Source organism: Temnothorax nylanderi, unplaced genomic scaffold (assembly GCF_030848795.1).
Source record: "Temnothorax nylanderi isolate EJ_2023f unplaced genomic scaffold, tnyl_v1.0 TNYL_tig0355_pilon, whole genome shotgun sequence".
Taxonomy (NCBI): Eukaryota; Metazoa; Arthropoda; class Insecta; order Hymenoptera; family Formicidae; genus Temnothorax; species Temnothorax nylanderi.
This window is the reverse complement of record NW_027249417.1, coordinates 130,578-155,429: the sequence shown is the minus strand read 5'-3', so window position 1 is coordinate 155,429 and position 24,852 is coordinate 130,578. Positions and strand designations below refer to the sequence as shown.

Genomic DNA, 24,852 nt, shown 5'->3' with positions numbered 1-24,852 from the left:
GAAATCTCTATCTTTGTTTACTAATCCTGCCACATTCCAAAAGAGTATTTCAATCTTTCCTCTTCCCTTACGACGGTTATCTCTCTCCCTTTCTCCCTCTTCCTCATTACCTACATTATCTACGTTACCTACGTCCGCCACCACCCCATCTCTACACGCCTCCACTGCTTGGCTTCCCTTTATAAATTTTTCTTTTCCATTAGCTTATTTTCTTCCTCGCTCCATACATACTTCCTACCTTGTATCTCTAGCTTTCTATAACCTATTTTCACCCATTTTCCTTCTGTTTTCTCTTTCCATGCCCGTTCTTTTATCCGTCCTTGCACTTCTCTGTCCTCAAAGGTCAGGTTGTGATTAATGAAAATTCTCTTACTTCCCAGCTTCTTCTTCTCCTTCATGATATTCTCCTTCGATTCCCAGCAGTCCATTTCAACCATTACTATCTCTCTTCCTTCTCTGCCTGTTGACCGCATCTTCTTTACTCCCACATTTGCACCAAACTCCCTCTCAAGAAACGTCTCCGCTGTGTCCATTAAGCTCTTGTTTTCCTCTTTATGTAATCCTCTGATCACTAGATTATTTTTTTTTCCTTCCTTTCCTTCATATTTCTTTCTCTCTTCCTGACCATCTCCGACACCTTTCCCACAATCTCCTCCATTTTGCCGCCGGTTGCCTCTTCCGTTATGTTTTCACTCCTTCGTTCGATCTTCGATAGTCTCCCTTCTAGCTTATCCATCCTTTCCTCTATTCTTTCTTCTTTTTTCTCCATCCCTCTTCTAAGACGCTCATCCTCTCTCATCTCGTCCCTCAGGTCCCTCATCTCATTTCTAATTTCTCTCAAGATTGAAGTGACAGATCCATCCTCTTCTTTTTTCTCTAATGCAAACTGCGTCTCATTTTCTTCTTTCTTTTTTATTGTCGCTCCTTCTCCATCTTTCAATTTTCTCATATCTGGAGGCGTACTATCTACTTTATTACTCCTCTTAAAGATCTCGGCGATCATCTGCTCCTTCTCCTCTCTCTTCCTTTTTATCTTAGCTAAGTCGCCGTCCATACTATTATCGCCCCTCATATATTCTAAAATACTAGTTGAGAATGATCTCTCTCTCCCTTTTAAATCTTCCTTAGAGGTCCTACCTTTTCCTTTCTTTACTGCTATCGGTGTGGCGTAAATTTCTTTTTCCCTCTCTTCTGTGGTTGGTAGATCCGAGCTTTTATCCTTATCCTTCTCCAACTCCTTCTCTCTCTCATCCTTCTCACTCTTCTTTCTACCTTCGGTCTGTTCGGACATACTAAAACCTATTACTTATCACTGGCTGCCGGCTGATGTCGCTGCCTACTCTATACTCAACGAGCCAGAATCTCTGACTTTATGAACGTTCGCCAGCGCCGTGCTAAGCCTTCGTCTCCGCTCACCTAACCTCCTTTCAAAACACCTGTCCTTTTACGCTCTCATTCATGTAAACCTAATGTTTCCAGTTTTGCTTTATCCTAAGTGGTTCTTCCTACCTTTTTATCGCTCTAACATCTACCGCGCTTCCTAACTCGCTCTGAACTCTCTCCTTCCCTTCTCGCAGCTCGCACACGCATACACCTCTCACTCGCTACGCTAACCAAGTCCTTTGAAGAATATTGATTTTCAACGTTTTTCAACAGAAATTTTATTGTAAATTATGTATCAAACAATATCTAAAAATATTTAGAACTGACTTTAGAGAAAATATGACCGTGGATCCGTAATAAACAATTCAAAAGACATTATACCAGTACATAGGGGAGACCGGGGCGAAATCGTCACTATTTTATCGGTGCCAATTTTTAACAAAACAAATAATTTTAGTAAAATGTGGTATACCGTTGTAAAGAGTGAACCCTTGGCTACAAAATTTATAAGGACATTTTTTGTCTACGTCGCTTTGTTCAACTGCAATAGAATGAAAACGACATAGGTGCAAAAATTGAAATGTCAAAATTGCCGGGGCGGAGTCGTCACTCCATTCTCGGACTGAATGAAAATTCATAATTCCGATCATGAAAAATGATAGGATACATTTTATTAATTCAATTAGAATCAAAAGCCATGCGATCCAAGCCTAGGTCTTTGACGGCCTTATGTTAGTTTCTGTATATATATATATCTATATATCTATATATATATATATATATATATATATATACATATAATTTTTCCAACAAACTGCGCGCCGATTATTTGTCGGACTTTAAAACACAGTTATTGTTAGAATTAAAACCCTTCCCTCCCCGGAATTAAATCGACTCGATTTAATTATCTAAAAACTGTAAAGAATTTTATTGCGAAAAAATATTACCTCAGCCAGGGTTCGAACCTGGAACCTCCCTCATTCCGTGTAGGGCGTCGTACCAATTCGACCACCGAGGCATGTGGTAATATTTATCGCAATAACCGAAAAATATTTTTTCGCAATAAAATTCTTTACAGTTTTTAGATAATTAAATCGAGTCGATTTAATTCCGGGGAGGGAAGAGTTTTAATTCTAACAATAACTGTGTTTTAAAGTCCGACAAATAATCGGCGCGCAGTTTGTTGGAAAAATTATATGTATATAACATATATATATATATATATATATATATACAGAAACTAACATAAGGCCGTCAAAGACCTAGGCTTGGATCGCATGGCTTTTGATTCTAATTGATTGTATATTGTTATGATCCTATTTCTCTTATTATTATTTTATTAATTATTTTTAAATAAAAAAATGGAAACATTAATTAAAAACACGATGGCAGAAAATAATTACAAGAAAAGCGCAAACACTTATGTGCCCTACGCTTGCACGTTTCTCGTCAGCTCTGTTCTGTCATCTCTGAGCACACGCAGCACATATTATCCAAGTCCTCGCCGGAATCCGACCACTGGTGCTTCTTTGACTTTGATTTTCGCCAGAAGCCTCCATGATAGGGCTTAGTGACAACTTCGCCCCGGACACAAGTTTCAAGTTTGGTCACTCATAAAATATTAGAAATCAATGAAAATAAAAAAACTTCACTGGATTCGTGTTCAGCATGCATTACTCTTTAGAATCACTTGCTTTGAGATTCGGAGACACAATAATATTTAAGATATTACAAATTTTCGACGCGCAAAAAATTTTACTTTTAACCTCCAAAAACACGTTTGCCTCGATAAGAATCACAACATGACACATAACCTCAGTAAACTCCGTTGGTCACGTGGGCACCATAAGTCGCGTTTACAGTATTAATGGCGAGTTCACACAACATACAGATTTCGAGATAATTGCAATGACGACTCCGCCCCGGTGACGACTTCGTCCCGGTCTCCCCTACTACAAATGAAACAACAAGGGACAATGTTAAAAAAAAAGCCGATTTTTTGCCACTCGGGGCAATGGATAAAATCTATTCCATACGTTTTCCACACATAAATACAAATCAAAAATGCACCTAAAACCACCCAGAATCCTGGGGAAAACTTTTGGTAAGCTTGCTAAATAAGATATTGAAATGGGACCACAGTTTTTAACGTTGATCGAAAAGCACTGAATTGAGATTCTTCCCGAGTTCTCACGGCTTTGAATAATCTGTGATGATAAATGGAAGGTGTTTATGGTCAGTTTTAAACTTTAGAGTTTATCATGTTCCCCGTCGAAATTTCAGGCTAATCATCTTTTTGCGGAAAAAACAGTCAAATGGCGTTCGGAGGAACAGTGCTGACCTCAGAATTCAGAAGCTGAGAGCTAGTAACCTCAAGCTAGGACTTAATGAGCTATGCTTATAAGCTATGCTTAAATATTCAATCCCCGCGGTCGGCACTACCCAGGATCAACGACATGGACGTGGCGGGGAACCTGATCCCTGTGCGCGCGCCTCCTACAGATTTTTTCCCTACAAATAGGACATCCAATAGTGTATGTCATACTCACCATTATCACCATGTCAATAATGTCGAAAGATCACGTCAAAGATCGTTAATGTCACTTAAGAAGTAGGATTCCCCAAAGTTTTTGACCATTTCATCACAATCACACCACCTTTACGGGGAACATGATAAGCTCTAAAGCTCAGAACTGACCATAAACACCTTCCATTCATCATCACAGATTATTCAAAGTCGTGAAAACTCGGTAAGATTCTCAATTCAGTGCCTTTCGATCAACGTTAAAAACTGAAAAGTGGTCCCGTTTCAACACCTTATTTAGCAAGTCAAACAGCTTACCAAAAGTTTTCCCCAGGGTTCCGGGCAGCCTTAGGTGTATTTTTGGTTTGTATTTATGTGTGGAAAACGTATGGAATAGATTTTACCCATTTCCCCGAGCGGCAAAAAATCGGTTTTTTAACATTGTCCTTTGAATGTCTTGAACCAATCCGTTATCCGATCAGAAAAAACATACCGAGTGTGATACATTTCCATAATGGAATATCAAAATTAGCCATTAGAAGCCGCCATATTGGATCCGCCATTTCAAATTTTAAAATGTTGACCCTGGGTCGTCACCATGAAGAATAGAGATAAGAAGGCCGAACTGGCATGGAGAAATTGTCGAAAAATGCGACTGAATGCCGAGCCAAGTAGCAGTTTACTAATGCTCCGCAAGGTTGCGCTTTCGTCGCACGGGACTCGCACGTACGCGGTACACACTCACGATACACTCACATGTATACACGCGCGTACACGTCCCCAGCCTGCAATCTCTCCTTCCGTGCTCTCCTCCTCCTCAAACCATCGGGTATCTTATGATTGCAATGTCATCCATAGGTATCTACAGGTACCATTACCGGGCCTCGGTTTTCGTCGCATGTCCGATACATATAGTTCGGCCTCCTTAACTCTATTCTTCATAATCGTCACTATAAGCGACCCAACGACCAAAAAACCCTTATAGATAAGTTTCCATGTAAAATACAAAATTATTCACTCTCACCAGTTTTGGCACAAAACGTTGATTTCGGGTCCACCAGTAAACTGGTTAAATCAACGGTTACGGCCTACATAAACCAGCTTAAACCTTCCTGCATGACATCGCTCATAAACAGTAGCGATGTAACAACACGTTTCCCACCCCAGTAGTGCGATTCAGTATACTGTCCTTATGTGCTCATAATGACAGTTGCGCAGGTATACTATATGATAAAAAAGCTGCGCAACTGTCGTTATGAGCACATACCCAGCAAGAAATGACCCATTGAATCAACGTCTAATTGATGTCGAAATCATCGATATTACATCATATCGAAATAATGCTCGTTTGAAGTTTATTTCGACGTTTGTGCTTTATGACATTTTTTAAAAGAAGAGAATATATATATATATATTTGTGACATACATTCATCGCGCCAGACTGTAAACAGGCAAATTATGTATTTTCTGTTAAGACATCGATATTTCATCATTTTGATATCGATTCGAAGCTATTTTGATTTGCCTGTCCAATATATAATAACATTGCCATTATATAGAATGCAATATGAATAAAAAATTATATTGTATTGGCAGACATGGATAATGTAAATATTTTATAATTTGAGCATTATAATAATTGCGTTACAATATTAATTTTTTTAGGCTTCCATTTCCATTAAATTGTTACTTTATAACTGTAAAAGTCACAACAAAATTCCTATTTGTAATTTGACAATTTTGAAAATTAAAATATTATATAATAGGTACATTTTCAGTACTACACCCGCTCATTATTAAACAAGAAGTTAAATTAAGCAATTTAATTAAATTATTAATATTAAATATTAATAAGATATTTGTATTTACATTTATCAAAATAAAAAATAAGTTTAATTATAAAATAAATATTAATAATTGGACTTATTAAAAATTAAATAATTAAATTAAATAAAAAAATTAAATAATTAAAAATAAATATTAAAGACAGAAAGTAAAAAAGTTTTTATATATAGGCACCTACAGGCATTATACTAATTATAATTGTGTTCAGCACAGAAAGCTGCTTTGCAACTGCAGTTGTAAAATTCGTAAATTTGATTGGTGTATTACTCTTAGTTTCGGCCAAAATTAAAAGCATAGGGGAGACCGGGGCCTAACCGTCGCCGGGGTTGAACCGTCAAATCAAATATCTCGGAACCTGTATATTGTGCGAACTCGCTATTAACATTGTAAACGCTGCTTATGGTACCCATGTGACCAACGGAGTTTCGGCAGGTTACCTGCCGTGTTATGATTTTTACGAGGGCAAACGTGTTTTCGGAAGGTAAAAGTTACATTTTCTGCGCGTGGAAATTTTTTAATATCTGCAATAATATTTGCTCTCCAAATCTCGAGGTACGTGATTATAAAGAGTAATGCATGCTGAACACGAATCCAGTGTAGTTTTTTCATTATCGTTGATGTCTAATATTTCGTGGGCGATCAAACCTGAAACTTGTGTTTGGGGTTAATCCGTCAGTGAGCAGTCCGGGTGCATTTTCAAGGCATTCTCGGGCATTTCCAGGCTCACTGCATATGGAATATGGATGAGACGGGAATTACAACCGTTCAGACACCGAATAGAGTCATCGGACGTCGAGGAGTGAAACAAGTCGGGCGAGTGGCTTCTGCGGAAAGAGGAACCCTCGTAACTATTTTTTAATAATGTTTCGCATAAAAATTTTGAATAAATTTTTATATTTTTCTCTTAAAAAACAATTATTAAGATGTATCCTATCATTTTTCAGGATTAGATGTACGTATATGTATTGAAAATGCAGTGTGACGGTTAAACCCCGGCATTTTTGAGATTTCAATTTTTCCACCGTTGTCGTTTTTGCTCTATACCCGTTAAACAAAGCGACGTAGATAAAAATTTCCCATATAAATTTTGTAGCTAAAGGTTCACTCTTTACAGTGGTATACCACATTTAACTAAAATTATTTATTTTCTTATTAAAAATCGGCACCGAAAAAAAACTGACGGTTAGGCCCCGGTCTCCCCTACACCAATCACATTCACAAATTTTACAACAATTGCAAAGTAGTTTTCTTTGCTGAACACAGCTTTTTATTACTTGCGTTATATGTATGAGCCGCCATTTGCTGCGCGTGCGCAAACAATCCAGCAACCGAGCAACGACTTGAATATTTCGTTGAGCGCCGACGCGACGGCGCCAAACAGCAGTGCTGCAGTTGGATATAAGTCCGTGATCGGAACTTCGAAAGGCTGTTAATAGGCTAAAATAAGGTAGAGAAAAACGTAAGTCGCGAAAGGCTATATATTGTATAGTCTTTTACGTCTTACGTTTTTCTATGTATGCTTTACTTTATGTCCACGCTACGACAGACGTCTCGTTCTTTGTCATCAGCCAAACGCTGCCCTTGCGGCAACCCAATGCAAAATATTAACCATGTAATATTTAATTGCGGATTATACTCTAGTAAAGCCTCTTATTTAGTCAAATACATTGAGGAAACCTTTCCTCAATCTCCAAGAGATATTCTCCCATTTTTAAATTACCAATATAATCATCAACCAATATAACCATTTTTAAATAACCAAAATAATCATCAATTCATCCGTCTTCTCCTCGCAACTTGCAAGTCTATGGATCTCCCCTCCTTAGAAAGAGCCGAAGAGTTTAATCGGAGGATTATGTTAATCGGAGACGGTGAATCAGCCCATATCTGCAGTGAGGAAATAATAATCAATATTGAGTCGAAATCGATTTATTCTGAGTCGAAAAGTCATCGAAAGTTGTGCCATAAATCAATCGAAATCGATGAATATTTCAATTACTTTTCGATATACGTTTTCGACGTCAATTAGACGTCGATTCGATGGGTCATTTCTCGCTGGGTAACGACGCATAACGAGTTACAGAATCGCACAACAGATCCATATGCAAAAAATGATTTACAGCACAAAAAAATATCTAATATTACTTATAGTTTTCTGTTTAAAAAATCCAAAAAATCATTTTTCGCCCGGTTACACTAGAATCCCCTCTTAAGTTTTTCTATGTTCTCGGGACTTAGAAAAAAACATGGCTTAATTTTAGTATATTGCCCAAGTCCAATTTTGATAAAATACAAATACAGATATGTACAGTTGGCGTCAATAATGCCCTCCACCTGAAGTTAGCTGAGTTCTGGGATTTCTATGGGTCCGTTTCGAGTTACGCATGAAGCGCGTAGACAACATAAAAAGTCGTTCCGATTTAATCAATGACCTAGTTTACATCAATCACTTGATACGCGTATTAAATAGTAAATAACTAATAAATTAGTTTAATTATTGGCTGACCAGCTCAAATATACTATTCGATACGCGTATCAAAAGATCGATGTAAATTAGGCCAATGCGCTCATTGAAAGCGCTTTGGTAGCGCAGAGAATTCCCTAGATTGTACTAACCGTAGGGGAGACCGGGGCTAAACCGCCAGTTTTTTTTCGGTGCCGATTTTTAACAAGAAAATAAATAATTTTAGTTAAATGTGGTATACCACTGTAAAGAGTGAACCTTTAGCTACAAAATTTATATAGGAAATTTTTATCTATGTTGCTTTGTTTAACCGGTATAGAGCAAAAACGACAACGGTGGAAAAATTGAAATCTCAAAAATGCCGGGGTTGAACCTCCACCCCCCCGGGGCTAATCCGCCACACTGCATTTTCAATACATATACGTACATCTAATCCTGAAAAATAATAGGATACATTTTAATAATTGTTTTTTAAGAGAAAAATATAAAAATTTATTTAAAATTTTTATGCAAAACATTATTAAAAAATAATTGTTTTACCTATTCCATAAAACAATTTAGGCACGTGAATACAGAGGTTAACCAAATCGTAAACTCCCCAACGGCACGTCACATTGTCAACGCGGGCAACCACGGGGAATACGCGTGACGGCGTTCCGGTGCCATAGGATCAGCGCGGACCCTCGAGCAACCTAACCAAGCCGCGTTTCTCGCGGGGAGCGATAAATAGCGACAGGGGGGTTAGAAAAGCTCGCGGTGGAGCGCGACCATTTTACCGACTCGACGGCGTCCTCGCGCCGATTCCTCGACGCGCCGACGACGACGACGACGACGGCCATGACCACCACGACGACAACGGCCACGACCACCACGACGACGACGGCCACGACCACCACGACGACGACAACGACGACGACGACGACGATGACCACCACGACGACGACGACACCGACGACGACGATGACCACCACCGACACCACCACCACTACAACGGCGGCGACAATGACGCCGAGACGATGCGGCGAACGCTGGACGATGCGGTTGCACGCGCGACTGTCACTGACACAACGACCAACAACGACGATTTACCGCGGCCGGGAGTCGGGACGATCTACCGCGCGCGCGGCATGTCAACTCTCGCGCGAAAATCGCGGGATCTCAGAGCCGTGCCGTGCCTCGCCGTACCTCGCCGACGTGCCGTGAGCGTGAGCGATCTCGAAAACAACGGTCCGCCATCTTTTCGGTCGGCCAAAACACCCGTTTTGCGACGATACGTGCGTACCATTTCCCTCCTACACAAACTGACGCACGTGCAAGGGAAGACAGAATCACGCTCGAGGGAAACCTAACCTGAAATCGCCGTGAGCTGAAGTCGTGCGCCCGGTGCGCCACAGTGACGAGACTGGCGGACCAGCCCCGGGTGCTTACTGGCGGATAAGCCCCAAACATAAGTTTCAGGTTTGATCGCCCACGAAATATTAGACATCAACGATAATGAAAAAACTACACTGGATTCGTGTTCAGCATGCATTACTCTTTATAATCACGTACCTCGAGATTTAGAAAGCAAATATTATTGCAGATATTAAAAAATTTCCACGCGCAGAAAATGTAACTTTCACCTTCCGAAAACACGTTTGCCCTCGTAAAAATCATAACACGGCAGGTAACCTGCCGAAACTCCGTTGGTCACATGGGTACCATAAGCAGCGTTTACAATGTTAATAGCGAGTTCGCACAATATACAGGTTCCGAGATATTTGATTTGGCGGTTCAACCCCGTTGGCGGTTTAGCCCCGGTCTCCCCTACTGAATTCTTACATCCACATTTACGAAAATTTTTGCCGAAATATAAAATTAATCGCTGGAAAACCAATAGTCAGTGTGAAATATAAAAGTATGTAAATTACAGAAAAGAAAAAAGGCAGAAATATTTTACATGTATGCGTCGGTGAAACCAAAGACCGTGTTTTATAAGAAGAGTGCGACCGCAGTGGTGAAATGCTGTCTTTAGTGCCCACAGTAGAATATCGGAGCAAGACATCGTGGAGCGACAATCGACGCGTGTTCACATGTCGGAATTGAAAGGCGTACTAATTGTTTTTCTCACCTAGCAATGTACGTTAGAGGTTGTTGATAAAAACATGTGATATTCACGTGATATTTACAGCGATGAGATTACTTTGTCGTATATAGGATTTAAGTTTTCCGTGTCCTTTTTTAAATTAATCGTGTTAGAATGTTTTTTAATCAAAAACATTTTGTCAGCAATCTCTCTCTTTTTAGTGTTTTTCTCTTTATGGATGATGTCGGTTTCTGCCCATTTAAAATTGTGACCACACGACACACGGTGCTTACTCACAACCGAGTGATTGCTGTCATGCTTTTTGATATCTTTTTGATGCTCCTTTACGCGTGTTATTAGATGCCGTTTTGTCTGCCCTATATATATTGCATCACAATCACTACAATCCATCTTATAAACAAGTTCGGTCTCATTATCCTTGTCTAGTTTATCCTTTCCACTTTTTATGATACCCTCGAGTTTTTTCGGGATGGTATAAATAGTATCGAGGTGGACTGTATCAAAAATGCGTCGGATATCCTCGCTTACACCCTTCACATATGGTACTGTAATGCAATGTCGCGCATCAAACTCGTTCCGCGTTGCGTCTACTCTCTCAACCGTATTCTTGAGTGTTTTGAGCCTAGCATTAATTCTTTTGTCGATAATTTCTATGGGAAAAGAGTTGTTTAATAGAATTTCTTTAACTATATTGATATTGGCTGCATGGAAACGATTGTCCGACAATAAAATCGCTCGGTCTATTAGGCTGGTTATTGTATTAATTTTGTACTGTATTGGATGATTAGAGAAGAAATTAATATAACGGCTCGAAAACGTAGGCTTCCTGTACCAATCTGTGAAAAGGTGACATCCCTCCCTAATGACGACTGTGTCGAGAAACGGGATCGAATTATTTATTTCCGTTTCGTGTGTGAATTTTAATCGTGGATGGTAATTATTAAACGCGCGTAGTACGTCATTAAGTTTTGCTCTAGGTATTATGGCGAAGATATCGTCAACATATCGACAAAAAATAGAGATCACAAAATCAAACGAGCTCAAGCAGTGAGTCTCCAAGTCGTCCATCACCAGATCTGCGATAATCGGTGACAGAGGAGAACCCATCGGGCTACCAAAGGGTTGTTCGTAAAAATTACCATTGAAACAAAAGCTAGTGGAACCAAGCACGAGATTAATGGCATGAAGGAACTGGGGTAAAGTGAACTTTGTATTCGGTGAGATTTCATGCCATCTCTTTTCAATAGCTTCAAGGACTAGCTCTTTTGGGATGTTTGTAAAAAGTGACGCTACGTCCAGTGAGATCATAATTTGATCGTTGCTGATGCTTGACTCCTTAATCATCTTAACGAATGTCCAACTGTCCTTTATGTAAGACTTAGATCTGTGTGTGTATTTGTGTAAAATAGAATTTAGAAAACTGGCTATGTTATACATTGGGTTGCCGACCGCGGAGACAATAACTCTGAGAGGAAACCCGGCTTTGTGAACCTTTGGTAACCCGTAACACCTTGGGAGGTTGCCATTCGTGCATTTCAAACGATAGTATGTCGGTTTATCAATGATATCGTTGTCAAGCCACGATTTTACCAATTGATTAAGTTTATGTGTCAATTGTTTTATAGGATCTTTTATTAATTTTTTGTAGGTAGATTCATCATTGAGTACATCAGACATTCGACCGATATACTCAATTTTGTCCATAACTACTGTAATCTGGCCTTTGTCCGCTCTCGTGACAAAAATATCATCGTTATTCTTAAGAAATGCTTTACAGTTTTTGAACTCATTTAAAATGTGACGATCGATATAGTCCAAGTGTCTAGATTTGCTAAGGAAAACCTTCAACGATTCCGCGACTGAGTTCCGCACACCACTCACCATGTTTTCCGGCAATTTATAACAATTGGTTTCAAAGTTCTTTACAATATCTAGCGTGGTACGTAGTCGATCCTTCGCATCACTATTGTTGATGGGTAAGCCGAACCTATCGCCAAGACTCAAAAACCTCGAAACATTGGCCGGAATTGACTTCTTACTAATGTTAACCAGCCACTTTGTTCTGTCGTTGTTGAAAAACGAACTGCATGTATTATATCTCGTGAACGTTCTGTTGAATTTGTTAATCGACAAGTTTTTTTGTTTAAGATTAAAATTCGTTAGTTTGTGCTCATTGACATCAAAAAAGTCTGTTAACGTTTTTTCTGGTAAGTGGGAGCGTAACCGATCACTAATATACGCAATTTCTGATTTTAAATACGATAGGTGATAATTAATGTCTTTAATTTCAAGATTTAAAATTGATTTTTTATACCGCTGACTGAAACTATTGAATTTATGTTTTACGCTGTTACTTCTAAAGGTGATGTTGGAACGCATGTGTATGATGTGTGGTGGTAAAACGTCATGTCGTCTGCAACGAAGTAGTAGGATTAGCTGTTGTCTTGCTTTGCAGATCTTCTTATTGTAATTATTTATTATTTATAATTATTTATAATTATCTTTTCCAATCGTTTAAAAATTATTTGAAGAAATTTGGAAAGAGCTTTTTGGAAAACCATACAATAATTGAAAATTAATTAAAATCAATTAAACGTATAGTTGGCAGACATATATTGTCTAAAATTTTTTTCCTATCCAATCACTCCTGAATTATTTGGATAAAGTGTCGAAATATATTTTATTATTTGAAAAACTACTCTATTGTAATAAAAATTAATTAACAAGTAAACGATACCAAAAATAAGTTGGCGCTGGAAGTTCATATTTTTTTAATAATCAATAGCTTAAACGGTTGCGCTTTAATTGCTCCTTCGGAATCAAGAATTGCTCCCCTTTTAAAATTAATATTTTTTAAAATATTTACAAAAAACATAATTATTACTCAAAAATATATTTCTAATAACTTTGTGCAACTAAATCCAGCATAAAATGATTGTTCCTTGATTGCTCCTTATTGCTCCATTATTACTTCAATAATTTATTGCATATTGAAAAATTAACAAATTAATTATTTTAAGTGACGACGCAGCCACCTATTAATGGCTGCCTATTGTAACTACCTATATATGGCTCAACAGCCAACGGCGGAAATATTTAAATGTAATATAACAACTCTATTGTTTATAACTACATATCTCGGAGTTTAACCGTTTAACCAATATTGATTTTTGGTAGAATAATTGTTCCTCACTTGCTCTATTGGGATATTCAATCGCTCTCCATTCCTATAATTAATTTTGTATGATACTTTAGCGTTTTTATTGAAAAATTAACAAATTAAAGGCCGGATGCATTATGTGTTACGCAAAAGTTTGTGCTCCGATCTTTAATTTGTTAATTTTTCGAGCAAGCGAGGAACAATCCCATACAGCACAAAATGTTTTCAAAAAATATTTCTATAAAAATATTGCAAGATATATTTTAAAATGGTTTTAGGAATATTTTAAAATAGTTACAAAATCGTTTGTGGTAACATTTTTAAGAATATTTTAAGAATCTTTTAAAAATATTTATAAAAATGTTCTTCTTTATCACCCAGACAATATTTTCTTAAATATTTAAAATATATTTTTGAAATATTAATTTAATTCTACATATTTTTAATGTTTTATAATCTTGTTCCAAAATATTTAAAAATATTTTAAATTTATTATTGGTTCTATAATCTTTTTTCAAATATTTTGGAAATATTATGAAATATTCTTAATTAAAAAAGATGCATGGTAGCGCATTTTTCCGTGCCAGTTCGCAACGACGCCGCTAGGCGGCGCATAATGGTAAGACTAACTCGCAAGTAAATTTCAGTTGGGATCTAATATAAGCAGGCCTCCGGCGAAGCAAAATCAAGTCAAACTCCCCGCCTGGCAGTGTCCTCGAATCGGATCACGCGGGAGTATTAACGGCGATCGGCCGCGAGGCCTCACGCCACTCTGACACGCTTGGCTCTAGAACACCGTGACCACCGGGGCACGAAGCCCTCGGGGCACGCGCTCCGCCTAACCGAGTAAGTAAGGAAACAATGAAAGTAGTGGTATTTCACCGGCGATGTTGCCATCTCCCACTTATGCTACACCTCTCATGTCTCCTTACAGTGCCAGACTAGAGGCAAAATCATGACATTCGCGACACATATCTTCGCCAGCAATACGACGCAAGACTTACCCAACACACACCACGATACTATAAATATACAAAATATTTTCCAAAGTAAGATGTAAAGATGTATATTTTTCAAATATTAAAAAAATCTTTTAAACGTGAAACAATTATTGCTGATTGGGTCTAACATATTTTATTTTTCAAAGCAATATTTCTAAAAGATTTTACAAATATTATTAAATATATTTATTTGCAATCTTTTAAAAATATTTTTGAAAATATTTTTCTGACATGATCTGGCGGACATAGAAACATTCTAAAAATATTTTTGGTAATTATGCATATTAAGACTCCACCTGCCAATGACCTTGACCTTGACATATGTTGTCAAGGTTACCCTCCTGAGTGACCTTCAGAAGTTTTTAGCCAGCGGTCGTTATTCGTTAAAAAGTTATTAACAAAAAAAGTTTCGAAAATATAGCAGCTATTTTGAGTATTGAGAGGCATAAACGACCAATATTACGTCTTTTTTTTTTAAGTAGAGAATATCTCGTTTCACGTGAAAGTTCTCCAAGAACAGTTGTGTTTATCTGCACACAGTGTCGTTGATTGGACCAATTTCTGTCGGGAGGTAAGTAACATAGAAAGTTATTATACTTTAAAGCGCTGAAAATATTCTTAGGGAAAATCGTAAAGTTGCTGCTTTATAATTGTATAATTGCTATCTATAATTGTTCTACATAAGTTTATAACTTTTTAATCTAATATATTTTTCCAATTTTTTTGTTAATTTTTTAATTATAACTACTAGTCCAATGAAAATGTCCTATTACAGTTACTTCAACAGTAGATTATAACTGACGAAGAATTACTTGGTGGATCAGGCGTTATCGTCGAGATTGACGAGGTAAAAGTGGGAAAGCGCAAATATAATAAGGGACGAATCATCAAAGGTCAGTGGGTATTCGGTGCCATTGAACGAGTCAGTGGCAAAATGTTTATCGTGCCCGTCAAGGATCGCACTAGTATCACTCTCGTCGACATCATTAAGCGTCGAATTGCTCCTGGCTCAATAATTTATTCTGATTGCTGGCGTGCATACGACACTCTGAGTAATTATGATTACACCCATTACGTGGTTAATCATACCGAAAATTTTGTGGACCCGCAAACTGGTGTCCACACTCAAAATATAGAACGATTATGGAGGGATATGCGAAAAGCAATACCTCGATTTGGCATTGTGGAAACACATTATATTCACTACTTGGCAGAATTTGTTTTAAAAAAAAAAATACACTTTTAACGAAAGAATTGATGCTTTCTTTCGTATTATGCGTAGAATGTATCCGCTGTAAAATTAATACACATAATAAACACTAATTAATTACGAGCACTGTCTAATTCATTATGTATATATATAAACAAGCTTGTGTAAAGCGCGCCACGAATCCATGTGACAACTCGTCTCGCGTGGAAAGTATATGCGTGAACTATTTCGACATATATATTAGTCATTTATGCCTTCCAATACTCACATATATTTAATACACAATTTATCAACAATTTACTGCTTTAAATGTTGTGTTTTGGTAAAGCAGCGACTTTCTCGCGAAATAAAGTATTCTCTGCTTTAACAAAAAGACTTCAATTTATCAACAATTTACTGCTTTAAATGTTGTGTTTTGGTAAAGCAGCGACTTTCTCGCGAAATAAAATATTCTCTGCTTTAACAAAAAGACTTCAATTTATCAACAATTTACTGCTTTAAATGGTGTGTTTTGGTAAAGCAGCGACTTTTTCGCGAAATAAAGTATTCTCTGCTTTAACAAAGACTTCAATTTATCAACAATTTACTGCTTTAAATGTTGTGTTTTGGTAAAGCAGCAACTTTCACGCGAAACCAGATATTCTCTACTTAAAAAAAAAAGACGTAATATTGGTCGTTTATGCCTCTCAATACTCAAAATAGCTGCTATATTTTCTAAACTTTTTTTGTTAATAACTTTTTAACGAATAACGACCGCCGGCTAAAAACTTCTGAAGGTCACTCAGGAGGGTGACCTTGACAACATATGTCAAGGTCAAGGTCATTGGCAGGTGGGGTCTTAATATGCATAATTACCATATTTTTGTAAATTATTTTAATCTTCCTAAAAAATATTTTGTGCTGTATGGGATTATTCTACCAAAAATCAATATTGGTTAAAGAGTTAAACTCTTTGAGATATAGTTATAAACAATAAAGTTGTTATATTACAATTAAATATTTTCGCCGTTGGCTGTCGAGCCATATATAGGAGTTACAATAGGCACCCATCAATAGGTGGCTGCGTCATCACTTTAAATAATTAATTTGTCTTGTTGTCGTGATATCGAACACGTGATCTAAACACATGATATAAACACTTACACATACCCGCCAGGTATCACATACGTACTAACACACGCACCGCCGCCATTTTGTCAGGAAGTGTCATGACTGCCGGCCAGTCACAATTTTTCCATAGCTAAAACCCCAATACTATATAGACATCTTTGTGTTAAAGCCACAAGTGCGGAGTTGCGGAAATGTCTAGTTTCCGAGATATTCAAATTTTAATTATTCGACTTAATTAACGTTTTTCAAGATTTCGATATGAGAAAAATAATTATAATTTAAAAATATATTTCTGAAATGTTTTATTTGATTAGTTTATTAGGAAATTGTACGTAGGGTAGAGCGGGGTCAAAAGTAACGCGGGCGAAAGTAACAACTCAAAGATCTATAGTTAATACTATAGTTAATATCTATAGTTTATACTCAATACCCAGCCGAGGCGTTCTGAGACACGTTATAGCTTGTTCAGCTTCATCCGTTAACCAACAGACGCATGCGCATCTATGCCTATAACTATAGATATTTGAGTTGTTACTTTCGCCCGCGTTACTTTTGACCCCGCTCTACCCTATAGTGTTGTCAAAATATTATTATGAAAAAAGATACAAGAAATCAAAAAAGCTCATTTTTTATTATATTTTTCGATATAGTCGCTTGTTGTTTATTAAAGAGTTATTAAGAAGTTTCATAAATAGAACGTAACCACATGGGTTTCCAACTTTCCACGCAAAGCGAGGTCGATTCCACACCGAACCCTTCTTACAGTGCGAAACGAGGTCTATCTTTGTACCGTTCCCCATGAGTTTCCAACTTTCCACGCGAAGCAAAGTTTATTCCGTACCACTTGGTACTTATAGTGAGAAAAATGTAAGAAAATGAGCTTCTTTAATTTTTTTCTTGATAATAATATGTATCTTGTCAACACAGTACATACAATTTTCTAACACACTAATAAAATAAAACATTTTAGCAAAATATTTTTGAATTCTTATAATTTTTTTCGTATCAAAATCTTGAAAAACGTTATTTGAAAAACATTAATTGAGCCGAATAGTTAAAAGGACCTCGCTATATCCGTACGGAAATTGGGTTTCGGTAAAATCAGCTAAAATTTTGGAAATGAATAGTTTATGTGATGCTGATCAAAAGTCACAATGGTCAAGATTCACAATAATCAACCGTTTAGATGCTATCAGCGTTTAAAAGTCAAAATAAGGTGTTATTTCAGTACTATTGTGGGACAGTGGATTCCGGAGAAATTGGCTAAAATTTTGGAAATAGATAGTTTATATGATGCTGATCGAAAGTTATAATAGACAAGATTTACAATAATCGACCGTTTAAAGGCCCTTGCACAATGCCAGGCAACAGGCAATAGAAATCAGAAATCATGTATAAGTGCAGAATAAACAGTGACACATGCAACAGACACAGAGTTTCTGTCATGTTGAAAATTCTGTGCCTATTGCCTATTGTCAGCCAATCATAGCATTCAAATTTTTTTAGGTTGTAATTAATAAATTTTTCGTTATTTCCTATTACCTGTTACCTGGCATTGTGCAAGGGCCTTAAATGCTATCGATGCGTTTAAAAGTCAAAATAAGGCGTTATGTCAGTACTATTGTGGGACAGTGGATTGTAATGTATTATTCTACAGAATCACACGACTTATTCATTTTGTTAATACAAAAATATGTATTTATGTGAAAAAATGTGTACATGCATGTATACATATACATTATACATGTAAGTGAATTATGTTATAAGATTATAATACATATATGTATATACACACATGCATGTATAGGTACATATTTTCTTCACATAATTACATATTTTTGTATTAACAAAAAGAATAAGTTATGTGATTCTGTACAATAATACATTGCAATCCACTGTCACATACTGACATCCCTGCTGAAAAAGCTTGATTAAAACCATTAGAAAATCAGCCCTATTCGGTCGAATAAGATTGAATTGTGTTTTTGAACCTGCATTTTCCATTAAAACATAATTAGGGGAGATCGAGGCGAAGTCGGCCCTTTTTTTCGGTGCCGATTTTTAACAAAATAAATAATTTTAGTGAAATATAGTATACCATTGTAAAGAGTGAACCCTTGGCTACAAAATTTATATAGGCATTTTTGGTCTACGTCGCTTTGTTCAACCGGTATCCTCTTCTAAAAAGGAGATGTGAAGTTTATTGTTGTCGCTTTTACGCGATGCCGATTGGTTCTCTTGCTGCGCTTACTTCATTTGCAGCTGTCATTGTATTTTGACAGTTGTGTGTATCAAGGAGTTAATAATGTAATAGTAATAGCATAATGTTAAAGCTAAATAGCGCGCGCGAAGCGCGCGTCTGTAGTGTCTAGTAGAGTAAAAACGACAAAGGTGCAAAAATCGAAAAGTCAAAATTCCTGGGGCGGAGTCGTGTCTTCATTCTCGGACTGGATTTTCAATAAAGATACATAATTTTGATCATAAAAAATAATAGAATACACTTTATTCATTGTTTTTTAGTAGAAAAATGGAAAACGGAAAATAATTTCAAGAAAATCAATTTTCTTTTTCGCTAACAGTTAAAGCATATAAAAACAGAGTCTGACGAGCGCACGCACTCGTTGTGTGCCTTACGCCTGCACGAAATGCACTGTTTTTCATCGGCTGTTTTCTATTATCTCCGAGCATACGCAGCATATATTATTTAGCTTTCTTGACTTCGTTTTGGCTTGGAAACGACTTCGCCCCGAACACAAGTTTTAGGTTTGGTTGTTTATAAAATAATAGAAATCAATGAAAATAAAAAAAACCACTGAATTCGTGTTCAGCATGCATTACTCTTTAGAATCGCTTACTTTGAGATTTGGAGAGACAATAATACTTAAGATATTACAAACTTTCGACGCGGAAGAAATTTTACTTTCAACCTGCAAAAACATGTTTGCTTCGATAAAAATCACAACATGGTACGTAATCTCACTAAACTCCGTTGGTCACGTGGGCACCATAAGCCGCGCTTACAGTATTAATGGCGAGTTCACACAACATATAGATTTCGAGATAATTGCAAAAACGACTCCGCCCCGGGGCCGACTTCGCCCCGGTCTCTCCTACTCTCAAATCGGTTGTACTTTGTTGAACTAGAACTTATGCCGATAGTATAAATAAGTTTCTATGGTTTTTGAATCAGATTCGATAGAAATATTCACATTCCGTCCTATATGTTTTAATATGTCTATATTGGTTCTGATTACGCTCAATCGTAAAATAGCAATCAAAATCTTAACAGTTTTTATTGTTTTTATTAGCGTTTTTGAACCATGTTGAACCGAAATTTAAAATGTATAATTGCAAATTATCACTGTAGAACGAAAATAATTCTAACCGTTTGCATCGGGTTTAATGCGAATATCTCTATTCAATCCTATCGCTTTCATTGAAGTCAACTGGTTCTAGCTGAGTTTAATAAAATGCCATTAAAAAGCATCTGGTTCTTAATAATTTTTATAGTGTTTTCGAACTATGTTAAATCAATTTTTATTATATTTGACTGGAAATTATCCCGGTCACCCATCCGAGTAGTAACTGCGCTCAACGTTGCTTGACATCGACGATCGAATGGACTAGTGGGGACCCTCTGACTCTAACAGTTCCTTCTTGGTTATACTCGTATATAACACATCTTTATAGTGTTCAAAAATCTTGTAATAATATATTAATTGGTAAATATTAAAAACAATGTAACAAAAATTTTGATATATGTATATAATGAATATTAATGTAATTTTAGCATTCTTGGCTATCTGGGCAGGTGTACAATGGGATATACTGGGAATTCGCAATAACATGGTCTATAGATTCCTGGATGTTTTAACGGTATCATTGTTTAGGGAGTTTTACAGGGATTTCCCAATAGACTGTTCTATACATTTCTATAGTTTTTAAAAGAAACTGACGTCTTGTGGTTTTTAATGGGAATTCCTAATAAACTATTCTATATGTTTCTTTAGGGTTTAACCCATTAACGACGAAGATCGTTGATTTTTCAACATGTTTTTAAACCTCATTTTCATGCCTGTAACAGAGGAATAAATGGATCAACGTTAGTGTTCCTTATATTTTCGGGTATGCTCTAACAGAATTTGGACTCAGAATAGAGAATTTCCAACTACAAAATTAAATATGGCGGCCTCTGTACAAAGAAATGAGAAAAAATTCGGACTGAAATCGCGCAGAAATCTGGAATATCGCTCAACCATCGAATTTTTTCTCATTTCTTTGTACAGAGGCCGCCATATTTAATTTTGTAGTTGGAAATTCTCTATTCTGAGCCCAAATTCTGTTAGAGCATACCCGAAAATAGAAGAAACACTAACGTTGATCCATTTATTCCTCTGTTACAGGCATGAAAATAAGGTTCAAAAACATGTTGAAAAATCAACGATCTTCGTCGTTAATGGGTTAATGGGAACTTGTCTGTATTGATGTTAAATGGGTATTCCGAATAAATGTGCTATATATTTCGAATAGTATTAACAGGAATATACGTATATCTATTAGTATTTATTTGACATTTAAAGTAGGGTGTTCTATAGATTTCTATAGGTATTAATAGATACTTATAGGTATTAATAGGTAATACTTCTATAAGTATAAATAGTGGTGCAATGAGATTTACTGGGAATTCGCAATAACGCAGGTCTATAGATTCCTAAATGTTTTAACGGGAACCATAGTTTTTAAGGAGTTTTACAGGAATTTCTTAATAGACTGTTTTATACATTTTTATAGGTTTTAAAAAGAAATAGTGTCTTGTGGTTTTTAATGTAAATTACTAATAAACTATTCTATATGTTTCTTAAGGTTTTAATGGGAACTTGTCTCTATTGGGATTAAATGGATATTTTCAATAAATGTTCTATATATTTTGAATAGTATTAACAGGAACATATGTGTATTAGTATTTATCAGGAATTTACAATAGGGTGTGTTCTATAGATTTCTATAGGTATTAATATGTACCTACTGTAGAAATCTATAGAACACCCTATTGTACATTCCCGATAAATACTAATACATATATGTTCCTGTTAATACTATTCGAAATATATAGAACATTTATTGGAAATACCTATTTAATCCCATGAGAGACAAGTTTCCATTAAAACCTTAAGAAACATGTAGAATAGTTTATTAGTAAATTTACATTGAAAACTGCAAGACACCAGTTCTTTTTAAAACCTACAGGAATGTATATAACAGTCTATTAAGAAATCCCTGTAAAACTCCTTAAAAACTATGGTTCCCGTTAAAACATTTAGGAATCTATAGACCTGCGTTATTGCAAATTCCTAGTAAATCTCATTGGACTCCTATTTATACTTATAGAAGTATTGCCTATTAATACCTATAATTATCTATTAATACCTATTAAAATCTATAGAACACCCTATTGTAAATTCCTGATAAATACTAATAGATATATGTTCCTGGTAATACTATTTGAAATATATATAACATTCATTGGGAATTCCCTTTTAACACCAATACAGACAAGTTCCCATTAAAAGCTAAAGAAACGTATAGAATAGTTTATTAGAAATTTCCATTAAAAACCACAAGACGTCAGTTCCTTTTAAAAACCTATAAAAATGTACAGAACAGTCTATTAGGAAATCCCTGTAAGACTCCCTAAACAATTGTTCCCGTTAAAACATTCAGGAATATATAGACCATGTTATTGCGAGTTCCCAATAAATCCCATTGGACACCTATTAATACTTATAGAAATATTACCTATTAATACCTATAAGTAGTACCTATTAATACCTATAGAAATCTATAGAACACCTTATTTAAATTCCTGATAAATACTGATAGATACATGTTCGTGTTAATGCCAATCAAAATATATTGAACATTTATTTGAGAATTTCCATTTAATTCCAATAGGGACAAGTTCCCATTAAAACCTTAAGAAACATATAGAATAGTCTATTGGCAATACTTTTAAATTTCCACTAAAATACAGTAGACATTATTTCGAAATAAAATAAATATAGACTTATAGATTATTTTTCAAAATTTGTCATAAAAACCAGTAGGAAACAAATGCTATTCAAAATGATACGAATTATTAAAATCTGGTCAAAAATTTCTTCTTATAACTTATTAATACCAGATTATTCTGACTGTTTGATTGGATCTGTTTATATCTAATAGTTTCTTTTTTTATTATTCTGACTAGGCCAACGGAATGTCATAAAGCCTTTAGAATCTTATTGAAATTAATATATTAATTGGATTTAATAGAGCTTTTTCAGCAGGGATAACGCCTTATTTTGACTTTTGAACGCTGATAGCGCTTAAGGAGATCCTATTGCGAAGACCAAACTTCCTTGATGTCGATGATGTCAACATTTCTAATCTTGTTTTCTCTATATCTGTCCTTGTCCGATTGCTGCGCCATCTCTCGCTACACGCAATACTGCTTATCCTATCAACCTGAATGTGCTTTTGCACATATAAAAGTTAAATACATACAACTTTTTTTCTAGGCTTTCAATCTTAGGTTTAATTGCACGATATTGTTCTTACATGTTTTTCCTAGAGGGCACGTATCTCAGTTTATATATATAAACTGCAGTATTTTTGTACTAAGCAAATATTGTCGTCAGTGACAGCTCTATGTGCTCAAATTTTAGATTTTTTTTTGTTTTTGATGTAAAATCGACCGGAGCGCTCTACATTTTTGTGCATACTTTAATTCTATAAAAGAATTTTGCAATTCCGTAAAACCAATTAAAAGTTTAACGTATTTAACAAAATGTCGGTAACGACTGCCACTATAGGATCCCCTTAAACGGTCGATTATTGTGAATTTTGCCCATTATAATTTTCAATCAGCATCATATAAACTATCTATTTCCAAAGTTTCAGCCAATTTCACCGAAATCCACTGTCCCACAATAGTACTGAATAACACCTTATTTTGATTTTTGAACGCTGATAGTTCTTAAACGGTCAATTATTGTAAATTTTGCCAATTGTGACTTTTAATCAGCATCAAATAAATATATTTCCAAAGTTTCAGCTAATTTCACCGAAACCCAATTTCCATAAAAATATGCCGGGGTCCTTTAATTTTCTCGGAAACTAGATATTTCCGCAACTCCGCACTTCTGGTTCTGATTACATTTAGTAAGTACTACGTACCTGTAAAATTTCATCAAAATTGGACCCGGGTGATATACTAAAGTCTTAAAGGTGCTTTAAGGGTGCTGTACACGGAGCTACTTTTGACACTTGTCGCTGGCTTCTTTTATCGCTAGTTTCTCGCTCTTCCAGAACGAAATTCTAGCTGACAAAGTCGTTAGCGTTAAAGTATTTACATATTGCTGCTAAATTTGTATGACGTGTTCAACTTTAACGCTCTCGTCAAGCGAATAGCTGGGTGACTTTAGTAGCAGCGTTCGTGAGAAGAGAAGCTCCGTGTCAAGACAGTAGTGAATGAATCAGCGGGCAACTGGCAAATAATTCGGCATTCTGCACATGCGCAAGATGGTCAACTAACAAAATTCTCTCCAAAATACTGGCGACTTCATACTATTTACCAGCAATATGTAAATACTTTAACGCTAACAACTTTGTCGGCTATAAATTCGCTCTGGGAGAGCAAGAAACAGGCGATAAAAGAAGCCAGCGTCAAAAGTAGCACCGTGTAGAGCACTCTTTACCGAAAATCAGCCATCAATGTCTGCTGAATCCAAAGATATAAATATGAATAAAGTTCTAAAATCATACACAAAAAACACGAAGCTAAGAAAAGATCATTGATAATCTCAGAGAGAATAGTCAAGTGGCACAAAAAGGACCCAAGAATTAATTGAGCAAGTATAACATCCAAAAGATAGTTTAGTCTCTCCTTAAAACAAAACTTCATTTAGTACTTTTTGCAGTTCTATTTGCTGTATTAAATATCCTGCATCATAGTTATAAATAAATAAACATCAAGTTTAATTTAAAAATAGAACATATGCATGAAAGATAACATACATATTGTGCACTGT

General features: G+C 36.0%; 2 protein-coding genes across 2 annotated transcripts in view; both read right to left on the bottom strand.

Annotated features, from left to right (window-relative positions):
- Nucleotides 1-24,852, bottom strand: part of LOC139781699 (uncharacterized) — a 36,682-nt gene that overhangs the window by 11,160 nt on the left and 670 nt on the right. The window lies entirely within an intron of this gene.
- Nucleotides 1,190-12,915, bottom strand: LOC139781698 (uncharacterized). The gene is made up of 2 exons (XM_071720579.1): nt 8,757-12,915; nt 1,190-8,651 (listed from the first exon to the last, which is right to left on the bottom strand). Exon 1 carries the CDS (start codon nt 12,679-12,681, stop codon nt 10,381-10,383), a length of 2,301 nt encoding a protein of 766 aa, XP_071576680.1. The 5' UTR covers nt 12,682-12,915; the 3' UTR covers nt 1,190-8,651; nt 8,757-10,380.

Coding starts and splice junctions, on each gene's coding strand:
- LOC139781698 (XM_071720579.1), bottom strand. CDS start 12,681: ATGCGTTCCAACATCACCTTTAGAAGTAACAGCGTAAAACATAAATTC.